At 50.7% G+C, this 23,336-nt stretch overlaps 1 protein-coding gene across 5 annotated transcripts in view; it reads left to right on the top strand.

Moving 5' to 3' along the window:
* SIK3 (SIK family kinase 3) overlaps positions 1 to 23,336 on the top strand; it is an 82,177-nt gene that overhangs the window by 30,536 nt on the left and 28,305 nt on the right. For 4 of the 5 annotated variants that reach the window (XM_086626886.1, XM_086626885.1, XM_086626889.1 and 1 more), the window contains exons 2-4: positions 13,514 to 13,630; positions 16,359 to 16,422; positions 22,189 to 22,350. In XM_086626886.1, coding sequence (XP_086483012.1) covers positions 13,514 to 13,630; positions 16,359 to 16,422; positions 22,189 to 22,350 — 343 coding nt within the window. Of the gene's footprint in view, positions 1 to 13,513; positions 13,631 to 16,358; positions 16,423 to 22,188; positions 22,351 to 23,336 lie in introns of those variants that run through there. The other variant, XM_086626887.1, reaches the window with a different exon arrangement.

Genomic DNA, 23,336 nt, shown 5'->3' with positions numbered 1-23,336 from the left:
CCCAGGGCTCGGATTTTATCTTGGTGGTTGGGGGGTTAATGTGTCGAAGGCCACATTCCTTACCGTTTCACTTCTGGCTTCTCTTCCTAAAAATTTCCACTTCGTTTCATCGCAGTTTTGGAGTGGGGGGTGGTGATGCTCTGGAACATTTGAGTCTGAAAACCTTCTTTTGTGTAGCCGAGGGGATGGAGACAGCCACGGTTGTTTTCAGGCCCAGGGGAGTGTGGAACAGATCTTCCTGACAATAACATTAACCCTCCCTAAATCAGCTAATTGAGGGATTTTTAATTAACTGAAGGAGTGGAGGTAGTAAGCAGAGGCAATGGTTTTGAGAAGAAAATGGCTTTCTTCTGTAGTCTTGCAACTGCAATGAAAATTCTGACGTATTAGGGCTAAAAATTTGTATTGCATTGATTTGATCACTTCTGTTCTTCCTGGAGCCAAACGCAGACTCGAACTGCTTGGTCTTGCCGGCACGCGGTGAGCATGCTGTTGGTGGAGGGGCCCTAGAGGTCATCCAGAGCCTTCCTAAAACCGTTCCGAGCAGGCCGTAGTTGGACTGACATGTAAGTGACTCTGCAGCAGAGATGCCGTGGTGGTCCACCCCGCGCTGGCTGTGGTGGTCCACCCCGCGCTGGCTGTGGTGGTCCACCCCGCGCTGGCCGTGGTGGTCCACCCCGCGCTGCTGGCTGCGGGCCCCATTCACAGACTCTCATTCCACGAGGGACTCTTTGCCGTTGCGTAGGTTTCCCACCTCTGGAGGTGTGCACGTCTGGCACCAGCTGGAGATTTGGCACCAGTGTTTATTGCTTGATACCGTATGCATTGGTGCCTTACGTGTGTGCGAATACTGGACTCTTTGAGCATGACGACAACGCTAACATTGTGCTGAAAGTACTCCTGGCGTAGCTGCTGTAATTCTGCCTCACGTGCTGATAAGCTGATCTGGAGAAATCCTTGCTATGCTGTGACATGAGAAATCTGTCTGTGATTCAGGCTTTAATTGGCTCAGATGCTTTACCACTTGGTGAGGTTCACCTGTAGATGTTTGGGGATATTCTTAGGGGGTAAGTGTATGAGTGGCCTGGAGGAAAAACAAGATCTTAACATCTGGTGTAGAAGACAAGAAATGCTTGGCCTTCATGGTGCTTTTTATCTTGAAATTGCTGAACCTTTCCCAGAGGTGGGCGTCTGATCTCGGCTGGCCTGTGCTAGTTGGGTTGTGGCACTGGCGCTCCACTGCCGCCTGCGTTTTCACACAGAGAAGGACCACTTCTGGAACAAACACTTACAGGGTGGGGAAGCTGCCCAAATCAAGGCCGATGTCGAATGGGTGGGCTGCCACTGAGGATGCGTTAATCCCGATGGCTCGTACAGTCTCGCCAAGCAGGGGAGATGCAGCGTAAACGCACGGGTACGCTGCCCGCAGCGCTGAAGATGCGGTCGCGCCGAGGAGCCGGCACCTCCAGGTGTACCGAGCGGACGGTGCGTGTCGTGCCAAGCCCTGAGAGTGCCGTTTGAGAGACATCTTGTGACAGGGCCACTGCTGATTTGTTCCCATAGAAACTGCCATCTGATCACGGCAAGTGTCGAAAGGCAGTTGCTAGAAACACAGCGTCTGAAAAATCTCTGGATACATCATCTAGACCTGGCATTCTGCTTCAGCCTTCGCTTTCTGGTCAAAATCTCGGTCCCTTCCTGCTCAGCATGCTCCAGATCTCATAGCGTTATTGCATTTGACACCGTGAAAAATAACCGCAGAAATAAACGTGATGCTATCACCGAATTCTGTTCTCATACGTACTGGGCGAGGGAGCAGGGTTTGCTTGCATTCAGAAGCTGAAGAGGGAATGAGCTTGTCCCCTGGAAGTACCTTCTGCCCAACTCACACCCCCTCAGAATAACGAAGGACACGTTCGGTGTCGGCGCGCTCTGCGGCTGGGCAGCCCTGCGCCGTGCGGCCGGGCTGCAATGCCAGTGCAAGTTTGTGTGTCAGAGCCCAGAATATCATATTCCCGAATGGCCTTGATGGCCATGAAGTGGAACAGTGGTTTCTTCCATCTTGTCTGTCACTTGAGACTTTTCTCCGATACTTTCGTGGTCCCAATGTGGTGTTTCATGGTCTTACAGCTGCCTTCTCTAACCAGGAGCTATTGTGCTTCTGAATAGAACTGCACGTACCGTAACTCCATATTGAAAATACTGGTGTGCTGGCGTTGCTGCAGAACCCGCCTCCTCCCTGGAATGTGGGCATAATTCGGTGTAATAGCTCAGCACGGAGCCGCTGCTGCCTGCGCTGTGGCGAGGCGAAGGGAACGGCCCGCTGAGGTTGAGTGAAAGGGATTGTTATATGGGATGACAGATTCCTCTGGAGGTTGTTGCTGTTTGCAGAAGGGAAGCCAAGACATCAGTGCCTAATATCTTCCAGAAGTCCTCCGCTTTAACCCTTAAGGAGCCTCAGGAAATAAACTGAGAGCCGGTGCAAAGGCTCCCTGTGGCTCTGCTGCACGTCCTGGTTCGGGGCCAGTTCTTCTCCTGATGGCAGCGTAGGGCACTCTGGCAATCGGGCTTCTTGTGCTGTACTGGAAGAGCGATGAGCCAGACCAGAGCTGCTCTTGCTGCTGGAAAAAAAAATAAAATAGCCATTTACTCTTTACTTGTTGAGAGACCTGTTGCAGTGCACCGGTGCTGGCTGCTCCGTATGTGTTTGACATGAGCAGGGAGGGTTAAAGTATTCCTTCTTCTCATTGGAGAGCTCTTGATCCGAGTAGTGGTCTTTGCATTGTAAGTATTGCTAAAAAATACTCAAACCCAAAGTACATCGTGCTTCTTAACACTTCACGTCATGTACGCTGTCTACTAACTGTCTTTACTGCTGAGCTTTTTATTGAGAATCCAATCGATCGGCATTCAAACGTGAGTCCCACTTTGAGCTGCGTACCTGGAGCAGACTGTTTTTCCATGTCGCTTGTGGTTTTAGGTCGTGACTGGATGAGGGCGAGATGACAGTCCAGGGGAGCTTGCAATAACGCTCGTAAAACCTGCTCGCAGTTTCATGAAGACTTCCTGCGGACATCGGAGACGGGCCTTTCCCTCAAAGGCTGGCAGGTAGACTACGTGTCTCGCTCCTCACCTGCTCCCCAACGAGGTCTCTCGCCGCAGCAAGTCGCAGCTTTGTTTCGCAGCAGGCAGACCCACCGCTGCCACCGTGCAGCGTTCTCCGTGCGTCGCGTGCTGTGACAGGTTTCTTCCTGCATGCGACTGCTTTTCCAAAACTGCTGCTGAGCAACTCGGTCCAGGAGTCGTGGTGCTGCTCCGAGGCAGTGCCAGTGAGTAACAGTCTCGTACGGTTTCCTGCAGCTCCGCTGGCCGCGGGCAGGAGGGTTGCCCGTGTGAGGAACAGGCTCCCTGGGGTACAAGCAGGTCCTGACTCCAGCCACTGGAACGAGCTGGGTGTGCTGGTGGGTGCACAGTGCTGCTTTGGATACCGCGTGGTTCTGGGCAAAGCGACGATGACTCAGTGGCGACGTCAGAGTTTGTCCTTGCACTCTTGCAAGGTGCTCTTCAGCATGATGAGTTTGATAAAGCTTGGTTGATTGGACACGGGTGGGCTTTTGAGTTTTGGTAATGCTGGCTCTTTGACAGCCGCTTTAAATCCTACAGTGGCAATCTCCAGAGACATTGGGAGTCAAATACCTGGGTGGCAGGTGCTTGCCATGTGTGGCTACCATCTGCCATAACGTTGACAAACGGGATGAAAGGTGTTGGCAAACTGAAGGTAGCTTTATTGGATGCTCAGGCAGCGGGGCAGCCTTGAAGCTGAAGGGCTGACTGTGCTGCTGGGCTGGAGGTGACCAAGAGGGGTGGGAGCAGAGAGGATGGAAGAAGTAACTGCAAAAGGCGTTCACCTGTGGAAGTGCCCAGCAGAAAAAGCTGATGGCTTTGGTTGTAGATGATCCAAGACGCTTCTCTGTATGGATTTTATTTTCTTATTCCTTCACTGAGCTTTTTGGAGAGATTGTGAGGTAGGAACAAATTAAACAACTCTGTCTTTGAAAAATGGCTGTATCAGCCTCGAGTGGAAGGCCCAAGTCACATCTTCAACCCAGTGCCAGATGGATGAAGGCAGGAATGTCCTGTGTTGTCATCTCGTTTTCCCAGACCTTTCCTCCGTTCCCCTTGGTTTGAAATGAGGTCAGTGCCACGTCCTGACGGCCAGCGTTGCGTGGACGTGGCCTGACCTTGCTACTTATGTGCTTTTGGACAGAAGTTCAGCAGCTTAATTACTTTATGGGTGGAGGGTGATTAAGAAAACCGTTTGAACGTGGTGCCTCAAGACGGAGGATAACCTGTATCGAAAGGGGACCAAGGTGGGCGAGCGTCCTCCCAGATGTTGATTCACTCCTTGGCTTCTCGTGCGTGCAGGCTGCCGGGAGGCCAAGCTGTAGCACGAGCAGAGTCCGGTCAGGCCGAGGCAGAAACGCTGCGTTCGCATCTGCTGGCCGGAGCGACTGGATCTGAGCCGCCTCTGCGGAGCAGGTCATGCTTACGTGGCCAGGATCTGCTGTTTCACATCACGTTTGACTTGTTAACCAGTTTTCACTGATTTACATGCACCTCCATGAGGTTCCGCGCTAGTCTAAGCTCATTCAAAAACCGGTTTTAATTAGCAAGTGCAGCCTTTGTGTGGTGAGTGCCAAGATTGCTTTTAATTTGCATAGAACCCATGGAGGTAGTGCTGCAGACCGTCAGCAGATCGCATGGCGGAATCATAGAATGGCATAGGCTGGAAGGGACCTCAGAGATCATCTAATCCAACCTCAATCATTCCTCAAAGGAATCTTTTCTTTCCTTTCACTCCAGCAAACCCCCAGAGGACTTGCATTGCCTCGGTAGATCCCCTTAATTTAATTAACGCAGAGCCCTGCGAAGGTGAGAGGGAAGAGCTGCTTTCCCACAACATGTCTGTGTGATGTGTTGGACACCTGCAGCTCAGGTCAGGTTTGACCAGATAGTGGCCCACTGGGCAACTTTGGTTTTGTGAACTGGTGGCAGCAGGCGCTGGTTTGGGAGATCTCAATCTCTGCCCTACAAAGGTTCTCGTTAGACCAGAGATCCCGAGGTGGAAACGAGCTGTGAAGATGTCGAGGAAGGGCCGGTGTTGGGGGTCCCACAGAGGTGGGGAGAGGGGCCTTTCCTTGGCTTTTACCTAAGCTCCTTTTCCTTAGGCTTAAGCTGACTTTTCATACCAGTTCTGAGCTACTCTGCATTTATCATCAAGGTATGAAGGAGGTCCATGAAGTCGTGTAAGCAGGCATGATTCAGTTTTTCGTGTCTGCAGTCTGTCGATGGACGTGTGGATGTATTTAAGTATGGTAGCAGAGGCCATCACTGAAGGCTGGCATTCGTGGGTGTGGCTTGTTGTTTTTCCTTGACTAGGAGAACTAATTAATTTTCCATACCACCTCAAATTCACGGTTCTGACTCCTGTGAAGTTCTTCAACTTGTGTCTGTTAAGCATTATAGCAATTTTATAAGGCTCCTGAACTGAAAACAAGTTACTAGCACAGATGTCAGCTGAAGCCGTGGAGCTGGAGAGCTTTCCTCCTCTTGTAACAGAGTGCTAAATAAAAAGATGAAGAGGTCAGCTGTAACGTAAACATGGTAGAGCATCAACCTGATGGAATCGTGTCAGCACACCATCCTTGCTTGAATGGGTTAGGTCTGGCTAGCTGGGATCTGGTTTGTTAAGGCTTGCTCTGCCTTCGGTTCGATCTAGTGTAGGGTCTTGCTGTAGCTGAGGAAGAAAAGGCAGTAGTGGCTGCGACCAGGAGGTTCAGCGTCGGACCAGGAGGTTCAGCATCGGACCAAGACTTAGGAAAGATTCTGGAAATATCACCTCTAGGGAGGATAAAGGCTGGAGGTAGATGTTGCATAGCTTAGGAGGTTGCTGTGCCTCAGCTGCGGGTGGTTGAGCTCCTTGGTCGCACTGGTGAGGTCTGGTCAGGCTGAAGCCCAGGCAACCCACTGAGCAGCCGCCAGGTTTTGCGGCATTCTGGAGCAACACCGTACAACCCAGACAAGCTCTTCACAGCAAACCAGAAGCCGCTGGCTGGTGCAGTTCTGCGCGCAGTGCTGCAGTCTGTCCCTCTGTGCTGTCTCTTCCCAAGTCTTGCGTTTGCCGTCGAGGTGGTGCTTGGTGGCGCGTCCCTGCTGCAAGCCGAAGGCTTGCGCTTGCAGCACCTCCGGTTTGCAAAGGGAGATTCTTCGCGCACTGAGGTGGTTTGTTTTCTAACTGGTGCCTCCAGCTACGCTCCCCTTGCCTTTCTCTGCAGTCTTGATACCCTTCATGCTGCTCAGCAAGCCTGTGGTGTAGTTGGTGTTAGCACGTTCGGCAGCCAGACGTTGAGTTGCCTTCATGCTGTTGTTTCCTACTGTTACCCCTGGTGATGAAATCATTAGGAAAAGCTCTGCAGAACTGCACTGTTGCCGACCTGTGGTGCGAGGGGAGGAGAACACAGTTCCTGGAAGCCAGTTTTAGCAATGCCATCAATGCAGCGGGTGAACGCTGCGCTCGAGGGTGTTGTAGGTGAGTTTCCTCTGGCCGCGGTGGTTCCAGCCGTGTTTGTAGGCTGTTGTACTTGCACTGAAATGATGAGATTTCCGTAACTGGGTTTGGCTGGTATGCAGAGCTGTAGATGTGAATGTGGTTTTTGTGCTGCTGTTGTTGAAATCCCAGTTCTGTTCCCGGGGGGACAAGGAAAGGTCACAGCGGAGCACAGCGTTCGCACAAGCAGGGCACTAACGCTGCAGCAGGCCGAGAGCGTTTGGACATACTGACTTTTCTCAGAACACCCTCAGGATTTTCTTCACCTTGGGCAAGACACAAGTCACAGCATTGATTCTGAAGAGAGATGTGGACAAGGTGATAGCTTCCTTCCTGAGCAAATGCAGCTTTTCTGTACGCATCTTGGTCCACAGTTTCCTGCTTTCGGTTGCTGCCAATATTTGCATTTGTGCCACCTCCAAAAGCCACCAGCTTTGCTGCAAAACGGCCTAGTTTTATCTGCTACATCACTTTCAGTGAGGTGGATTCTGCTAGCTAGTTCAGGAGATGCCTCTGTTCTGGCCATGAGCTTGTCGAGAGAAGTCTCACCGGTTCCGTAGCAAGCTATTTATTGTCTGGCTATCTGGGATGTCAGTTGGAGCACGTTTTGTGCCAAGCGTTTTCTTATGGCTAAAAACTGTATGACTCGCCGATTTCAATCTGAGTGATCGCTTCTGGTGACCCTGCACACGCAAGCAGACGCGTGATGACAGCTTGCCTGAGAAACATGTGCCTCTGCCATCCGACTGTCCGTACGGAGACGCGGCGCTGCTGTTGAGTGACACCAATCAAGCTGAGCTGCGGGAAAGGGGCACGGCCCTCAGGAGCTTGGAGTTCAAGTTTTGTTTTTGTCACAGACGTGCGTCCATATGCCAGTGAAGTGCGTCTGCATGTAGCTATGCGCGTATCCTGCGCGTGCTTGCCTGCTGTCTGATCTGCTGAGCTCTCCTCACTAGGTAGCTCTGATGTGGGGAAGAAGGCAGTGGCCAAGCCTGGTCCACGGCATGAGACGTGGTGCAGGTCAGCTGGAGAGAGGAGGCAGTCGAGCTTCAGCAGGGACTTGGTGCTGGCCGTGCCACTGCAGCAGAGGAGGTACGGAGGGTGCTGCGTTTAACATCGCGATGCGACCTGACCGTAGAGGCTGCCTGAGATGATGTGCCGTCAGCGCCGGGCTGGGACTGCCATGCTCTGCACTGTGCATCTGTTGCTGCTTTTTGCCCCCGTCTTAGTTCTGGTCTGTGATACTGGAGTTCTCCTGAAGGTCCAGTGCAGCTTCAGTATCTGCTTACAGGAGTGATTTTTACCCTTCCAGCAGCTGCTTAATCCCAACAGGCCATGTCCCCGAGTTTCCCGAGTGTTTCTGGCAGGCAGGAGCAGCTGGAAAGAGAAGTTCTTCTCTGGAGCTGTCATCCCAGGACGACGCTAGCTGGAGCAGGTGGAGAGGAGAGGGATTCTCACCTGATGTGACCTGCAGATGTCGGAGGAGTTGGGGTGCCTGACCCTGCCTTTGGACTGGCCTTCTCCAGCCACGTTCGTTTGTCGGTGAAGCCTTTTCATGCAGCTGGACTCTGCCATGTGCCCCCAGAGTGACATGGGAACCATGTTCCACAGACATGCTAATCCGCAGCAGAATCCATCCAGGGAATGTTTGTTGAGGAATTTGGAGCAGGAGGACTCCTTGAAACAATTCTAGGAAATGTGTTTCTGCTAAATAAACGTCGGGTTTTTTCAATGCAGTCAGTTCGTCGGTGCTGTCTGTTGGCCCTTGTTACGTTGAGGAGACCAGTTGCTGAGTTATGGGAATGCTTACTGGCATAATTACACTTTTATAGCCATTCCTGATTAGGCTGATCACGTGGTCACGTTCCGAAAGAAGTGGCCTTCCTCTGGCTTTTAGCTTGGGCTGCTATAGAAACAACTGAACTGAGATGGAAAAAGTGGCTTCTTTATGGAACGATCATCCATGCAGGAAACTCTAATTATAGTTTAATTATACTTATAATTAGATCTAAGCAAATGTGTGATGTGAAGTAATAGATGGTAGACCAGAACAGGGTCTTTAGCTTTTTCTTTTGTTTCCTGCCCGGAAGAAAAAGGAAGCGTTTGCTGTTTCGTGGATCCTTTCCACTGCCAACAGACTGTTTGCTCCTACCTTTTTCTCTCTCGTATACTCTCCAAGAAGCTGGAGCAGCGAAGAGCACGGTGGCTGTCCTCTCCCTGCCTCCATGCCATCCCTGTCCTCGTCCTGCCTGTCCACCTGGGCACCTGGCAGTTTATTTCCCTTCTTGTTGGCAAGGCAGCAGTGGTTGAAGGAACTCTGTAGGAATATTAGCCACGCTTAGCTGACAAACAGGTCGCCTGTATAAGTTTTAATTTCTGCAAGTAGGTATTCTCTATTATACCAAGACTCGTGCCTTGTTTAGGAGACTCTCACCCTTGGCATGACCTTCCAGCTCTTTTAAAATCTGGTCTCTCAGTGCAAAAGAGGAACTTAAAATGTTGGGGTGCAGCGAAAGCGACTTGTTCTTTTGACCCGCAATGTAGTTTCTCTCTGTCTTGGCTTCCCGCAGGAGGACACGCTGGTATTGGTGGTAACTGCTTGTGCCCTTTTGGCCTTCCAGAGTTTCGGTACCTCTCCTTTGGTTCCTCAGCTGCCCCTTCTGCTTTCATGCTCGTCTCGGGTAGAAGTTTCCTCTGCTTCTCACGGGGCTGTGGCACGCAGACGTAGCCAGCACAGGTTTAGAACTAAAAAAATAGAGCGTTGTTCAGCTCAAGTGCACAATGAGATGGAAAATTTGGGAATAAAATGGCTGAGCCTTCTGGCTGCAAAGAGCAAGACCTCCGCGGTGACTTGCAGGGGTCCGTTTGAACACCTTGTGTTCTCTCTACCAACTGTTGGTTTTAGCAGCTTAGCGTTTCTTCCAAATAACAATTTCTTACTCAAATTACTAGTGCAAGTTTTGCTTGGATCCAAGAAGGAAAAAATGAAATGTTTAGAAATGGAGGGAACATTTTGTTAATTGGTAGCAGCATGTATGCTCCAGACTTGGCATATATCCTTCTGCCTGTACGCTTCATTAACTTTTGATAAAAGAATAGTTAATTTTTCAGACGCCTTTTTTACAGTATTTCATTGTTTAAGAAATTAGATCGTGCTTTTCTTCCGCTTCTACTCGTGGCTGAATCTGTGCTTTATGGAACGACGTCTAGTCTCGCTCTCGCCTCTGTTTTATGTGGCGTTTGCAAGCACGAGGGAACATGCTTCATCTGGGCTTTGGGCTTTTTTTTAGGGTTTGTGAGACTACCCGAAACTGGTTCTTTTTGCATAAACAGTACTACAGAGCGCCGGTTCTAGCGGTGCTGCAGACGTTAGCATTCCCATCGGCTGGAGCGGGAAGCCTGTTTGCCCGTGCTTTCGGGATGCTCTCTGCGGGTCGAGATGGTTTGGTGAGTGCAGCAGCAGGTTCCTGCTAGCAGGAGGAGCTGCGACCAGGAGCTGCACGCTCAACCTGTGTCGACAGCTCGGATAACCTGCGGCGGCGGCGCGGAGGAGGGAGCGAGCCCCGGGAGGAGGGGAGCGTGCCTCTGCGGGGGCTCTTGCCTGCTCGGGAGGCCTAGGCATGGCAGGCTTCCCAAAGGATGGGAAGCGTGCGCTTGGCGGAGCGGAATCCGTTGCGGCTGTTTCCCTGCGACCGAGTCGTAGATGAAGTCAGTCTGGCTGCTGCGACCAGAGGACTTGAGCCAGTCTTTTTTCTGTTGGAATCCTGAATCATCTTTCAAGGGAAAGGGGAATATTAGCCAGCTGGGAAACAGGAGTGGAGAAACCAACTTGGTCTGTTCTGGAAAGCCTTTAAACCACTCCTTCCCTCTGGAAAAAAAGCAGCCCTCCGAGACAAACCAGCCAGAGTCCCTCCGCAGAGCCCCAGGTGCGGTGCAAGCTCCCCCCACCCCTGAAATTCCCTGTGCTCTCCCTTCTGTGCTGGGCACGGAGGGCATTTCCTACTTCCACCCTTGCACGTTCGCAAGGAAGCTCTGAATTTCCCAAAACTGGAGCACAAGGTGGTTTCCCCAGGCTTTTTCAGGAGACTTTTAGCTTTTGTATTACATCAGTTGCTGGAGGCATTCGAGTGGAATGAAAATGTTTTGAAGAAACCTCTTCAGAAATGCCAGGTCTCTCCTCCTCCACCCTTTTGGCCGAACTGGCGAATAGATCCTTCACAAGAAGACACCTCCTGGCTGGTCTTTGCGTTCCTTTGCTGCGGATTCAGGTGGTGTGTGTCCGGTGGGTGTGGAGTTTCAGGGCACCACGTGCAAGGCACGCAGCGTAGCGAGGTGGCAGGCGTGGGGCAGGTGAGGTGGCAGCCCGGTTCTCCCCGCGTTGTCAGAGGGAAAACCAGGGTCATTCAGTTGTTGTGTTTTGTCTGGCCCTACTGACCCAGTTATGCTCAATCCAGTGCTCTGTGTACCTTGAACTTGGCCAAGAGTGTCAACTCAAGCCGTATAATTAAGCTGGGAAACGAGGTTTCCTTAGAGCAAATATAGAGCTGGGAAATGAGTAAGGAGCTTAGGAATACTCCAGATCCGTGGATTTTCACTTAGGTATTTGTGCCTGAAAATGACTCATGTCTCGGTAGACATCTTGGCTTCGCTCTTTGAGGAAGCTTCTCTTAGCTTTTTGTACACACACAAACACACACACACATATAAGTTTAAGCTTTACAAAAGCTCGTTCTTGCAGGGAAGATCCTTGGTGAAAAGCATGTAGCGAGTGCTCTCCCTCTGGCTCTCTCCACTTTCCCAGCCTGCTGCTGAGCATTGCCCTTGGAACTGCGGGCGCAGACCCACCAGAGCCGGAGCTAACCAAGGGCGTGCTTCTCGCCCGGCTGCTGCTCCGCAGAGCACGAGCTGCAGCCGAGAGCAGGACAGCGGCGGCTCGTCGCTCCGTTCATCACGGCCGGTTAACGCCTGGCAGCCTCGCGGAGCGGGCTCGGGTTCTGCCGTTCCACCTCGTGCCTCGGCCCCAGCGCCGCTCCTGCCAGCAGCTCCGGGTGCCGAGTGCCAGGCCTGGCTGCCTGTCGGCTTCCGTTCCTGCCCTCGGAAGCATGCTCAGTGACTGAAGCCTGGAATCGTTCCTGTGCTCCCAGTTACGGGTTTCGAACGAGAGAAACGGCTGATTGTACTTGGTGCCTTTTCGGCAGTCCGCTGTGCTCCGCTCATGTGCGGGGCAGTTATTCCCTGGCAAGGATTTTATCCTAAAATACGAAGCTTAATTTTCACGTGCTCCAGATTGTTCCCTCGAAGATCCTGTTGGTTTGTTTTTCTCCAAACAGCGCTGTGCCCGCTAGGGTCATTTAGCGTCGCCCCTGGGGTTTGGCACTGGAGGAGCAGTACCAGTGTTTCGGATGGTGTGCCACTGGTTTTTTGCCCGTGGTCGTGGCACACCTCTGTGTGCAGAGCACTCATCCTTGTCGCCAGCGAACGCTGGAGTCTGTTATGAGCGCAGCATTTATGTAACTGGGCTTTGGGCTCCTGTGTCAAACCCTTCTGGTTTGCACCGTCAGCGGTTCTTACCGCAGTGCTGCTTTGCATGCCCTTCCCCGTGCCTTTGCATGATTCTGCAGTCTTCCTTGACAGAAATTTTGTGAATTATGCTTCAGCCAAGCAACCGGGAGAAGATTTGTAAAAGCAGGTCTCTTCCCAGGGAAAGCGCCATCTCTACGCGAGAAAACCTGCTGGAGGATGTTAATTCAGCCCACAAATCTGGAACTAGGCAGGCATACTGCAGCTCTCACTCCTGTTTCCTGGTGGGGAGGAAGGTGCTTCCTAACTCCAGGCTGAAGTCTGGTCTGGAAGCAGCAGTGCCAGTGCTCCTCTGCCAGTCCGAGCAGCCTTTTCCCGCAGCCGTTTGCTCTGGCAAGATGTGACGCTGGCGGTCGCCTCTTCTCCCCTGCTAAACCCAGCCTTCTGGGAAAGATTCCCATCCTCCTTATCTGTGCGTGGACCTTTTAGCACGGAAGCGTCTCCCTGTTTGGAGTCTGATGGCTTTACGGTCTGTGCTGGAAAGAGCCGGGAGCTGCCGGCGCTGGGGAAGGGTGCTCGGGGAAAGTGGAGGGAAGAGAAGTGCAGGACTTTTTCACGCTGGGAGTTTCTGGATAGCAGCTGACTTGAAGCACTTAGGCTTGTTTAAACTATTTTAGTGTAGTGTTACAGAGCACTTCTGGTTTAAAATAGATAAATAAATACCTCGATTGTTAGAGGCCTGGACCCCCCCTTCCATCCCTGCTGGTATTTGTCAGCCCTGTTATAGTGAGTGAGATCCATGTCCAAATTTCAGTCCCTGGAAGCTGTTCCCTGCCCTGTGTGGAGAGCTGGCAACTGCCATCTGTCTCGCTGCTTTTCTGCCGAAGCACTGCAGCTCTTGGGCTGGCGTTGGGGCACGTCCTGCCGTGGTAGGTCAGCGAGGCTGAAGAGCGAAGCTGGGTGATGAGATCTAGGAAACGGGTTCCTTCGAGCCAACAGAACCAATGTTTAGACTCACTGGAAAAGTATCTAGGAGTTCCGAAGTAACTTGCTTTTCAGCACGGTATTGGGTACCCTTGTGAACACGCTGTACTGTGGCAACAGCCTAGAAATCCCACTGCTTTCTGCCACCCTGCTCTCCATGAGGTGCCCTCTGTAGGGAAAATACGCTGAAAGTTGGAAATGAAGCTCCTTCCTGCCGAAATAGTGGCAAGCTGGCTGGGTTCTGGGAGGCTGCGTGGAGATCCCAGGCTCTCTGAGGCAGGGACAACATATTCTGCTTTCCTACAGCCCAGCAGGGTCTGATGTGCAGTGCGTGTTTTTAAAAATGCTTTTTCTAACATGTAACTGGGTCAATAACCTATTTTTTGTTTCCCTTTCTGCTAGGTTGCCATAAAGATAATTGATAAGACACAGCTGGATGAAGAGAACTTGAAGAAGATCTTTAGAGAAGTTCAGATCATGAAGATGCTCTGCCACCCACATATCATCAGGTTATACCAGGTAGGAGCAGTCTGCGGTGGGTTTTCCATCTGCCTGCACTACAGCGTTACACTGTATAGGAGCGCTTTCTCCAGGGTTAGCCCCTCTTTTTCCCAGGTGAGATACTGGGAAAGTCCTTTATGTTTTCAAGGTCTCAGAGTGCTTTGTGGGAGTAGAAGTGTGGCTCATCTTTGTCTTTTCTGGGAGATCACGCTGACGCTGTGGGCTGGCCTCTTGCCATTTGTTTATGGCTAGTGTGTGCTCTTCAGTTTCCTAGTTGAAACCGGAGGCAGGCTCCTCATCCCAATTGGAAGGAGAGAGTAGCTCTTACCTGCTAGCAGGGGAGCAGCACGCTTTCAGTCCTGCTCTCCACCACCTGCACGGCTGCCCTGTGGCCCTGAGGACTCGCTGATCTGTTCTGTGCTTTCCTGGAAGGGGATCAATAGCAGCGGCTGACCCGCTTTTGATTGTTGTTTGCAGACTTTTTCTCCGGCTTGTTTGGCATTTTCAGCCTGCAAACAAAACCACCAGAGGCAGAATCCACGTGTGTTGCCTTTTACGCACGTATTCGGTGGTGCCCCTCCAACTGCACGATCAAATAAACCAGCAAGGATGTTGCAACAGGCCAGAGACATGCAGGCAGCAGAGTGGTGGGAACAAAGGAAGAAAGTGAGGCCAGCACCTCGGCGAAATGTTAACTGCTGTTTTGGAAGCTGTTGGACAGATGAAAGACTCCCTCCCTGGGCCTTTCTGATACCAGGGCTCAAGCAGTGACTGAGAACCAGAGAGTGCTAAAAAGCTCTGTGCCAGCTCTCTTCTGTTGCTTGCAGTCCCCGTTCTGGGAGGCTGTGGGACAGAGGCTCCTTGCCAGGATCCTGCTGGAGCTGGCCACTGACTGCCACGTTCCTGCAGAACTACCTGCCCCTTGGCTGCAGCAGGTCCTGTGCCAGAGGGCTGACAGTCACACGCTGTTTTGGGAAAGGAGAGGACCAACACCAAACTACAGAGGGAAAGTCAACTCTTTGGGCTGGCACCCAAGGTGGAGAAAGGGCTGTCCAGGGCCCTTTGTCCTGCAGAAGTACTCGAGTGCGAGAGACTAGGATGGCTGATCTCTTGTTTGTGGCTGGCTGGCTCAGGTGGCGGGCATCGGAGTGTTGAAAAGTTGAAATCCTGGGGGAAACATGCCGGGGTTATTTCCTTTTGTAATGTATAGTGTGTGTGTGTGTGCGCGTTTTAAGGGAGAAGTTGTGGGAACCCTCGATAGAAGCTGCCGTTCCCTAGAACCAACTCTTGTCTGTTCAGGCCCACTCTGCTTCTCAGCTGTGCCTGTTAGATATGAGTCACTATTTGGACTCCAAAGGGTTAAAACTGAGCAGAAGTGACAGAGGTTGATGTTTAGCTATTCCGGCCTAATGGCCAAGTGGGACACTTGCAGCAGATGCTGCAGAATGGTGGCATTTTTAAGGTACTTGGGGAATGCTTCTCTGCCAACTGACTCCTTAAAGGTTGTTTTGAGCCAAAACTGGTTTTCAACCTGTTTTATTCCATCTAAAGCTTTAGATATGCGACTGAACAGGTGACACTCAGGGCTTTGTGAAGGTGAGAAGAGAATACTGACTTCGGAGTACGTTTCAGCTGGCCGTTCTTTCTGGGGACTTGCAGTGGCATTTATTTTTAGATAAAAACGGCTAAAACCCGGTCTTGGGAATTCAGAGCCTTTCACAGCTTGTCATCAGGAATCCGAGTTTGAAAATCACGTTTCCTTGAGCTTGTAATACTTAAAATGTCTAAGTGAAAAAGGAGAAAGTGTCTATAGTGATAGTAGTCTGTAATAAAAGATGTTCTGTCTGGAAACAGAAATGGGCTTAAAATACCCAGCTAGGGTTTTCTGGGCATGTCGTGTCACCCGTGGAGTGGAGCTGTGTATCGTCCCCTGTGACATCCGAGCAGAACTGAGGTGCATCTTTGTTATACCCTTGTTTTGACACTCGCAATGATAGTGACCAGCTGTTTAAGCAGGGTCTGGATCAGACATGTATTTTTTTAAAATGCAAAGTCTACATGTTGGAGTCGTAGTTCTTGGTAAGAGCAGGCAGCGTTGGGCTCCAGGGCCCGTCTGTTGGGATAACAGTCGGTTTCATGTCCAGAGGTGAACTGAAATCCCGTCGGAGAAATCGCTGGCCTTGGGCTGCTACGGCCCCAAATCCGAACAGACTCTTACAAACGTGCTAAAAACTGTCAAAAACGTGATGTTACCTGGCTGAAACGCGTGGGCTGCCGAAAGCAACGCCCGAGCTCTGGGTTATTTCTAGCAGGTCTCGGCTCATTTGGAAGTCAGTTATAGATTCAGGGAATATTCCCCCCTTTGGCAAAACGGCGTTGGTTACTTTAGTGCCTGCGATGGAGTGATTAACTACAAAGGTGGACTCCTTGCAGCAGCCCTGGAAAGTCTCCCAGGCTGCTGGAACAAGACAGGATGAGGGAGCAAACGCTGAAGGGAGGGGAAAGCGAAGAGGAGGAAGGTGCGAGTGAAGTGGTGTGTTCAGCTACAGATTTGGTGCTTAAAACTTGCTCTTTGATTCCTTCCCCTGTTCCTGTCCGTTCGTTTGCATAGTGCTGTAGAGCACAGGAAAGTAATACTTTTGATTTTTGATTACATGTGTTCGTAGAAGGAATAAAAATTTGTAATCAGCTACATTTCCGCACACAGCAGTCTCCTTATCTGTCACTTTTCTGTCCTTGTGTCCAGGTTATGGAGACGGAGAGGATGATTTATCTGGTGACAGAGTATGCTAGTGGAGGGGAAATATTTGGTAAGTACATTTATTGCGTTCTTTAATCAGATAATGCACTTGGTCAACTCCAGTAAACTGAAAATAGCTGCCACGCTCTCTTGTTTCAGTTGAGAGATGCCCTTCAGCCTGGGAACTTTCCATTGACAAGAGGGGAAAAGAAAGAAATGCTACTGATTTGATGGAAAAATAACTTCCATAACCTCTGTTTCTGCTTTGGGTTTCATTGACAGGTGGTGCTGCTCCTGTTTTATGCTGACTTTGGGATTAAAGATGTTGGAAGTAGTCATCCAGTTGGGTTTTAAAGTATTGCTGAATACTTTGCTTCCCAGCAATTTTCATGAAACTTGTTACCTATAGCAGAAATGTTGGTGTCTGTTAGTAGCTGTCAAAGAAACAGGCTGTCCTGCAGTTCTGTAGTATTTTGTTCTCAAACCCATGTGTTTTCTTATCTTTTTGGCATCTGACGTTACCTTAGCATGTGTTAGTTACATCTGTTTTAAACTCCATTGTCTGCTAACGGTGTTTTGGCTGAGCTTTCTTGACCACAGAAGCTCTTCTTAAAAGGGAAAAAAGTCTCTGTGCAGCACAAGTGCGAGAACTGTTGACTGACTTCTTAATTTGTTTGTTTTATTGTCAGGACCAATAATAAACTTGTAGAAATAGAAATTTACTTACACCCTGGAGTTCTGTGCCAGGTGACAGAGTTGGAATTTTGCAAGATTTGTCTTTACTAGCTTAGCCAACCTGAGCCTCAAAACAGAGGGCAAGTCCTTTGTGCTTGAAGCGAGCTGGCTTAAATCTGCTTCCAGGCGGTGTCCTTGTGAGGACAGTGGCACACGGCCTGCCAGCTAAATGGAAATGCTCTCCTTTTTGTCCTGCTAAGTGATTGCAGTGGATTCATTCTCGATGTCAGAGCCTCTCGCTCTGCTGGAACTCAGGCTGGGTCGGAATAAAAGATGAAGCTCTTAGTGAAGCAAGAAAAGCCCCAAATTAAGGAAGATAAGACAAGTTGAGCTGAAAAATGCTGGTTTGCAGCGAATATAATCTGATACTGGTTCCTCAGTACCTTTGTGGATGGCTGTCATGCCGCTTGTCGACATTGTCCGTGTCCTTGGGATTTCTTCTCTGAGAAGGTGACAGCTGAGGGAAGAAGCAAGCGGTAGCTGGTGTTGGGAAAGCGTGGCTCGCCTGCTGAGAAACCAGACCTCCTCCAGCTGAGGCTTCCGCTTGTTCCCTCCAACCCGAATCACGGTGCTGGACACCCAGCAGTTGTGAAGGCTCGTGGAGTTCATCGTACTTGTGCAGCAAGCTGTGATTGCAGCAAAATCACCCAAATGTGTATTCGAGTTCGCTGGCGTGTGGGTCACCGCGGAAAGCATAAATCACTTCACTTTTTCTCCCTTTTCTGTTGGATTTGGCAGAGATGGGCTCTTCTTTTTTTAAATCCAGAACTATGTGCAAGCTCACATACAAACTTGGAATGAATTCTCTTGGTTGCAAAAATAGCCTTCTGCATGAGTCGAAGTGAAAATCTCATTGCTCTCTGAAATATTTGATGCTGTAGTAAATTCGGCTCGTTAGCACGGCTAATTTCCATTACAGTGCCCAGCTTCCAGACAGAGGCCGGGAGGCTGTGCCCCACCAGCCTGTTGTGTCAGGTGCTGCACGGGTCCCTTGGAGCAGCACGGGGGAAACGAAAGACTCAGCTTCTTGTAATCAGTTTCCTGAGGAGCCCTTCAGACTTTGTTCTGCAGCGGAAGCAATTTGTGGGAAGGAAGCAGCAGCCCCTTTTTGGAAAGGTTTCCGTGCTGTCGTTAGCATCTCACGTCCTCGTGCTGTCGAGAGAAGGTGTCTCAGCATGGCTGGCTCGGCACCCGCTCCGGCTCTTCCGCGGCGGCGTGCAGCGGGTGGGAGCCAGGCCTTACCTGTTCCTGAGGGTGGCAGGAAACACCATCCTAGGCATCACTGCATAGGCTGGGATACAGGATGGAGTTTCTAGCTGGAAGAATGGGACTTTCTCTAAATGCCCATGGTTTCAGTCGGGGTCGGAGCCTTGCCTGCCTTGTCCCTTGTTGGTCTGAGCTCTGCAGGCTTTCCTGGGTTAGCACCTGGGAGAGCTTTACAACCTGCTTGTCTGAATTTCCAGTAAAAGGGCTGATAGCTCCTTCAGTGCCCAGGCTGTGCCGTAAGTGTCTTTGCTTCATCTGTTACTGGAAACATTTGGATAATTCACTTTGTTTGCGTGGCGGTGCATAGGGATCAGGGAGAAGACTTGGTTTTGCTGTGGGCTTAAGCAGCAGGATGTAAATTGTTATTTTTGTCCCTGCGCATGTTTTGCGTGTGGTTGAGTTGCTGGTTTGACGTTTTGAACAAGCGAATGTCTCCTCTTCAACATAGGGTGCTCTTTGTTCCAGGTCCCTCGAGTGTCCTTCTTCTGAGGTCACAGAGAGCATAGTCTAACAGTCTGGTTTGATTTCAGCTGTTTACTGTGAGTACTGTCAATAATCTGCGGTCGTCATCGACAAGAACACGGGTACTTGGTCGATGAACAAAAATTCTCAGAAAGCTGGACAAAATTGTCAGCTGGTTAATGTGGTCAGCACGTCTGCTGTCTCTGCCCCTTCTCTCCATCTGCTCTTGCTTGTCCCAAGGTTTGTAAGCGTGAACTGGACAGACACCTTAAATGACGTGGTACCAGCCTCTAGAAGGTCAGGCTGCTCCTGAGATCACAAGGTCACCAAACACGCTGGAAATTTAACTTAGTCCACCACACGCAGGAGATGCGAAGCTTAAGCAGCATTTGCTTTCCAGACAGAAAGCAACTTAAAAGAGCGAGGAGCCTATCTGGAGGCGAAAAGTGGGAACTCGTGGATGGGTCCTGTCTCTTCACCAGAAGATGCGCCCTTCAGTGTAGGGTTTTACTGTGGTTTTGATGCAGAGAGCAGCACGAGGTGCTTCGTGTGAGTACGGAGAACAGCAACTGCTGTTTAAGGGTTGTGAAACGAAGTCACGCGTTCCCTCCTCTCTGGAAAACGCTCAAAGGAGTATACACCATACACCTCTTCAGCTCCTGAAGAGCGTGCTGACACTGCGTGTGTGACCCAGCGGCGAGACCCTGCTTCTGGTCCTGGTGCGCTCGGTCAGCGTGCTGGCTCCCAGCTGAACATTCAGGTCATCCCTGTAACCTCCGGCGCATGAGAGGTTTGCGCCGACTACGCTTGCAATGGTTAATTTTGGCACGCAGTTGCCCTTGGTGGTATGCGAAGTATTCTGTAGCTTCATTGTTTCTGTCCTTCCTCTGGAGCTCGTGCAGAAATGTCAGCGGTCTCCAAGTGCTGTGCCTACGTGCAGAGCTGGGGGACCGACCTCTGCTCACATGTCTTCATGAAAAGTGAAATTTCACACCTAACCTAACCTAAAAAGATTTTTTTTTTTGCAGCCTATGCAGGACGTGAGTAGTGAAAGGGGCAGCAGTTTTGTGCGTGAGCGGCCGTCTGGCAGGGCAGCAGAGGAGGGAGGGCATGTGTGCCTCGCTCTCTGTGCCAGGGTACGGGTGAACCTGGTCTGGGCAAAAACATACTCAGGGGAGCCTCGTAGAAGGACACCTGCTGTTGTAGCTGGATTTGAGTTCTTGCCTGCAGGAGAGTCTCTAAAATATTTTCGAAACTGTTGAGACGTCGGAGCCTTGCCCTTGTTCTCAGAGTGCTTTCCGTATCGGCCGGCTGCGCTCCGAATTCCGGCGGAATGGCCTTGACTCGTTCTGGAGCCGAGCTTGTTTAGGATCTGTTGATTGGTGGTAATGCTTAATTGGAGCAGGCCCGTGCCTAACTCCGCTTGCCAGTGTCCCAGCTCTTTAGAGTAAAAACATGTATGACCAGGCGAATGACTCAATGAAACGCGATGGGGCTGTCTGAGATAGAGCTTTCGCTTTTGCCAGCAAGTCAGTCGAGAGCCATGTTGGAATTGGTGACGGATTTCCTTCCCTAGCTCCGGTTCAGATTTTGCATGGAATAAGTTTATCTGATGAATAAAACTTAATTGACAAGTTCCCTGAAAAACAACTTCACTCCGTTGCACAACGTGAGGAGTCAAACGCAGGGAAGTAGGTTGCTGCGCAGTCAGAGCCAGCAGAACTGCTTTGATGAATCTTGGTAATTAGTATTTACTGCGAGTCAATTATGTCGCAGGTATTTTAATTAATGGGTGACTGGGAAAAATACTACCACCTGATGAGAAACCTTCAGAAGTGATTTCTTTTTGTTATTTTCGAGAACAGATGTCTCTGTCGAGCCCTGCAGTTTAATGGAGTTAAATGGAATGAAGCACTGCAGCCTATTTTTGGCCAGAAGTCTTTTGAGGTCGACTCGGTCGCCCGGCTGAGAAGTGGTAGCCCCTTGAAGTGGGCAAGGAGAGAATAAGCCCTCAGGGTCTGGCTTGTTAGAACCTCTGCTAACCCACTCTGTGGCCCATGCTGGAGAGGAGAGGTCTCGTGCAAACCTCTCCGAAGCCTTTCCTGCAAGCTGGGGAAGCTTCTCTGCTGTTTCTGCTGCCTGTCTCCTGCCTGTCCATCCCCACTTGCAGGACAGTGTGGCGAGTGGCTTCTGCAAGCCTGGTGCTTTCAGGTTTGAAGTGGATCCATTTAGTTGGCTTTCTGCTGTATGCCTGCATTTGTGATCTCTTTGAGAGACTTTTCCTGTCCATGTGCGCAATGCGAGCTTCCAAGGAAAGCCTGGCTGGCAGCAAATACTACCTTTGAGTGAGAGGATAGATTTTTCAACAAAGTATTTTGGAGTGCCCAGATTTCCGTAGTAGAGGCAAGCTCTGTTTGTAAAATGAAATGCGTTGTTGACTGTGGCAAGTAGGTTTTTGCACCAAAACAGTAGCAAGTACCCAGAGAGTGGTTGGAGCGTCAGGAGCCGCTGCACGTGCTTGGAAGTGTGCGCGATGACTTTCTTCTGTTGCGTTGCAGGAGTCCAACTGTTCCTCAAGCTGTATGTTTGTATGGAGCAGCAGCATCTGTGAGGGGTGCTCGCGTGCTGTAGGAGTGTTCAGTTGGGCTCTCCGCCAAGGGGCACCTCCTGGAGGGCCCCGTGGCCACCAGAAGCCAGGAGAGCGTGGGTCAGAGGTAGATGTAAAGGCTGCTGGAGCGGAGCTGGCGTAGGCTGTGGAGCACAGCGGGGTGTCACTGCCGTCTGGTCACGAGTGCCTTTGCCTCTGAACAGGGCTGATGTTAAATGTTTTCTGCAGCTGATAGGTTTTCAGCTAGAAAGCTGAAGTTGGGGAACTGGCTGTCTCTATGGCTAGCCAGGACTTACTGGTTTCGGCAAGAGTTATCTTTGGTGAGGCTTGTTATACCAAAGACAAGTTTCCTGTGAAAAACCAGAGGGAAGAGGGGATGGGCCTGTGGCTGTGAAGCTGCACCTCTCACTGTTGAGGTCATACAGTATGGAGGCTGGTATTTGTCCGAAGGAAAAGGTGGAAAAAGTTTTATTTTGGTGTAGAAAAGGATTTTAAAACCTTTACGCTTTTCACAAAACAGTTCTGATTTTCCAGCCAGCCCCACCAACTGTCCTCTAAATAGAGGGAAGTTTGTACTTCCGAAGCCTTTCACCTGGAGACAGCCCACGTAGGGGCTGGAGTGGCAGCGGTGTTCCAGAGTCTTTTCCCATGTAGCTTGAGCGGGGACCCCGCCTGGTGTTTGAACCTGGAAAACATTCCGGTGCCTGCGTCGTTCCCCATCTCCGTGCGTGAATAACCGCTTTGTTCTTCACTTCTTCCTTGCAGATCACTTGGTGGCCCACGGACGCATGGCCGAGAAGGAAGCCCGGAGAAAGTTCAAGCAAATAGTGGCTGCTGTCAACTTTTGTCACTGTCGTAATATAGTCCACAGAGATCTGAAGGCAGAAAATCTCCTTCTGGATGCTAACCTTAACATCAAAATAGCAGGTGAGCGAAGACTAGCAGTGTGGGAGGAAGGCAGCTGCTTTCAGGAGTTAATAAGTGTAGGCATTGGCTGCTTCCAGGTATTCAGAAAGAAGGAAGCACAGTGCAGCTAAAGGAAGCTTTGGATTTCTGTGTGGCCTGCTGCCCAGAGCTGGAGCTGCCAGGTTGTAGCCAGAAGATTTATATCTCCCTTCAAGTAGTGCAAAATAAAAGAAGGGAAAAAAACAAGGCTGCATTGGCTTCGTAGGCAGATATGCAACTGTAGCTACTGCAGTGTTCCAATACACTGGACAAGGGGTGAGACCAACCTGAAAAATTTGACCTTGTTTTGAGTCCTGCTGCCAGTTTAGGACTTCTCTGAAGCAGGTCAGACCAGGTGAGAGAGAGAGAATGAAAGCAAGGGTGACAAGGTTTATGGTAGAGCAGTGAGGGGGAAACAGCACTCTTGGAGTCGTTTCACTCGGCTGTCTGACAGCCGGAGAACAAGCACCGGTGCTTTGGGTGTTGTAGTCACTGCAGGGAGAGAAGCTGAAGCTTCTACACAAACAGGCCCTTACAGTTTGCTGCCCGTGCCTGGCTGGGCAGCAGGGTTTCTGCCAATAGCTGCCCTTCCAGAGAGCACCTCGGGCAGCTTGTCGACTGACACCGCAGGCCTGCCTGTCTGTGGTCCTCTCGTACGGGAGATGGAGCCTTGGCTGCTGAGCGCTGTGGCGCACTGACTGTGGGTTAGGTAGCAACTGATGGAAAGGAGAGGATTTAACGCTGCCCTGGCCAGCTCGTTTCATGGGCTTTTGAATTGGAAGAGCTCATGCTTACCGTTTAGTTCTACTAGAGCCTAATGCGTAGCAGAGCAGTTTTGGAAGGCAGTGTGTTGCCCCCTCTCTTGGTAGACTTCCTTGGAGGGCTTGTCTACTTTTACATGGGTTTGTAACTTGATTTTTAAGGAAAGAGGAACTGCTTAGGGCCACAAAACTTTTCAGTCTGTGAGA

This window comes from Tauraco erythrolophus, chromosome 26 (assembly GCF_009769465.1).
Source record: "Tauraco erythrolophus isolate bTauEry1 chromosome 26, bTauEry1.pri, whole genome shotgun sequence".
Lineage (NCBI taxonomy): Eukaryota > Metazoa > Chordata > Aves > Musophagiformes > Musophagidae > Tauraco > Tauraco erythrolophus.
This window is presented reverse-complemented; position numbering and strand designations above follow the sequence as displayed.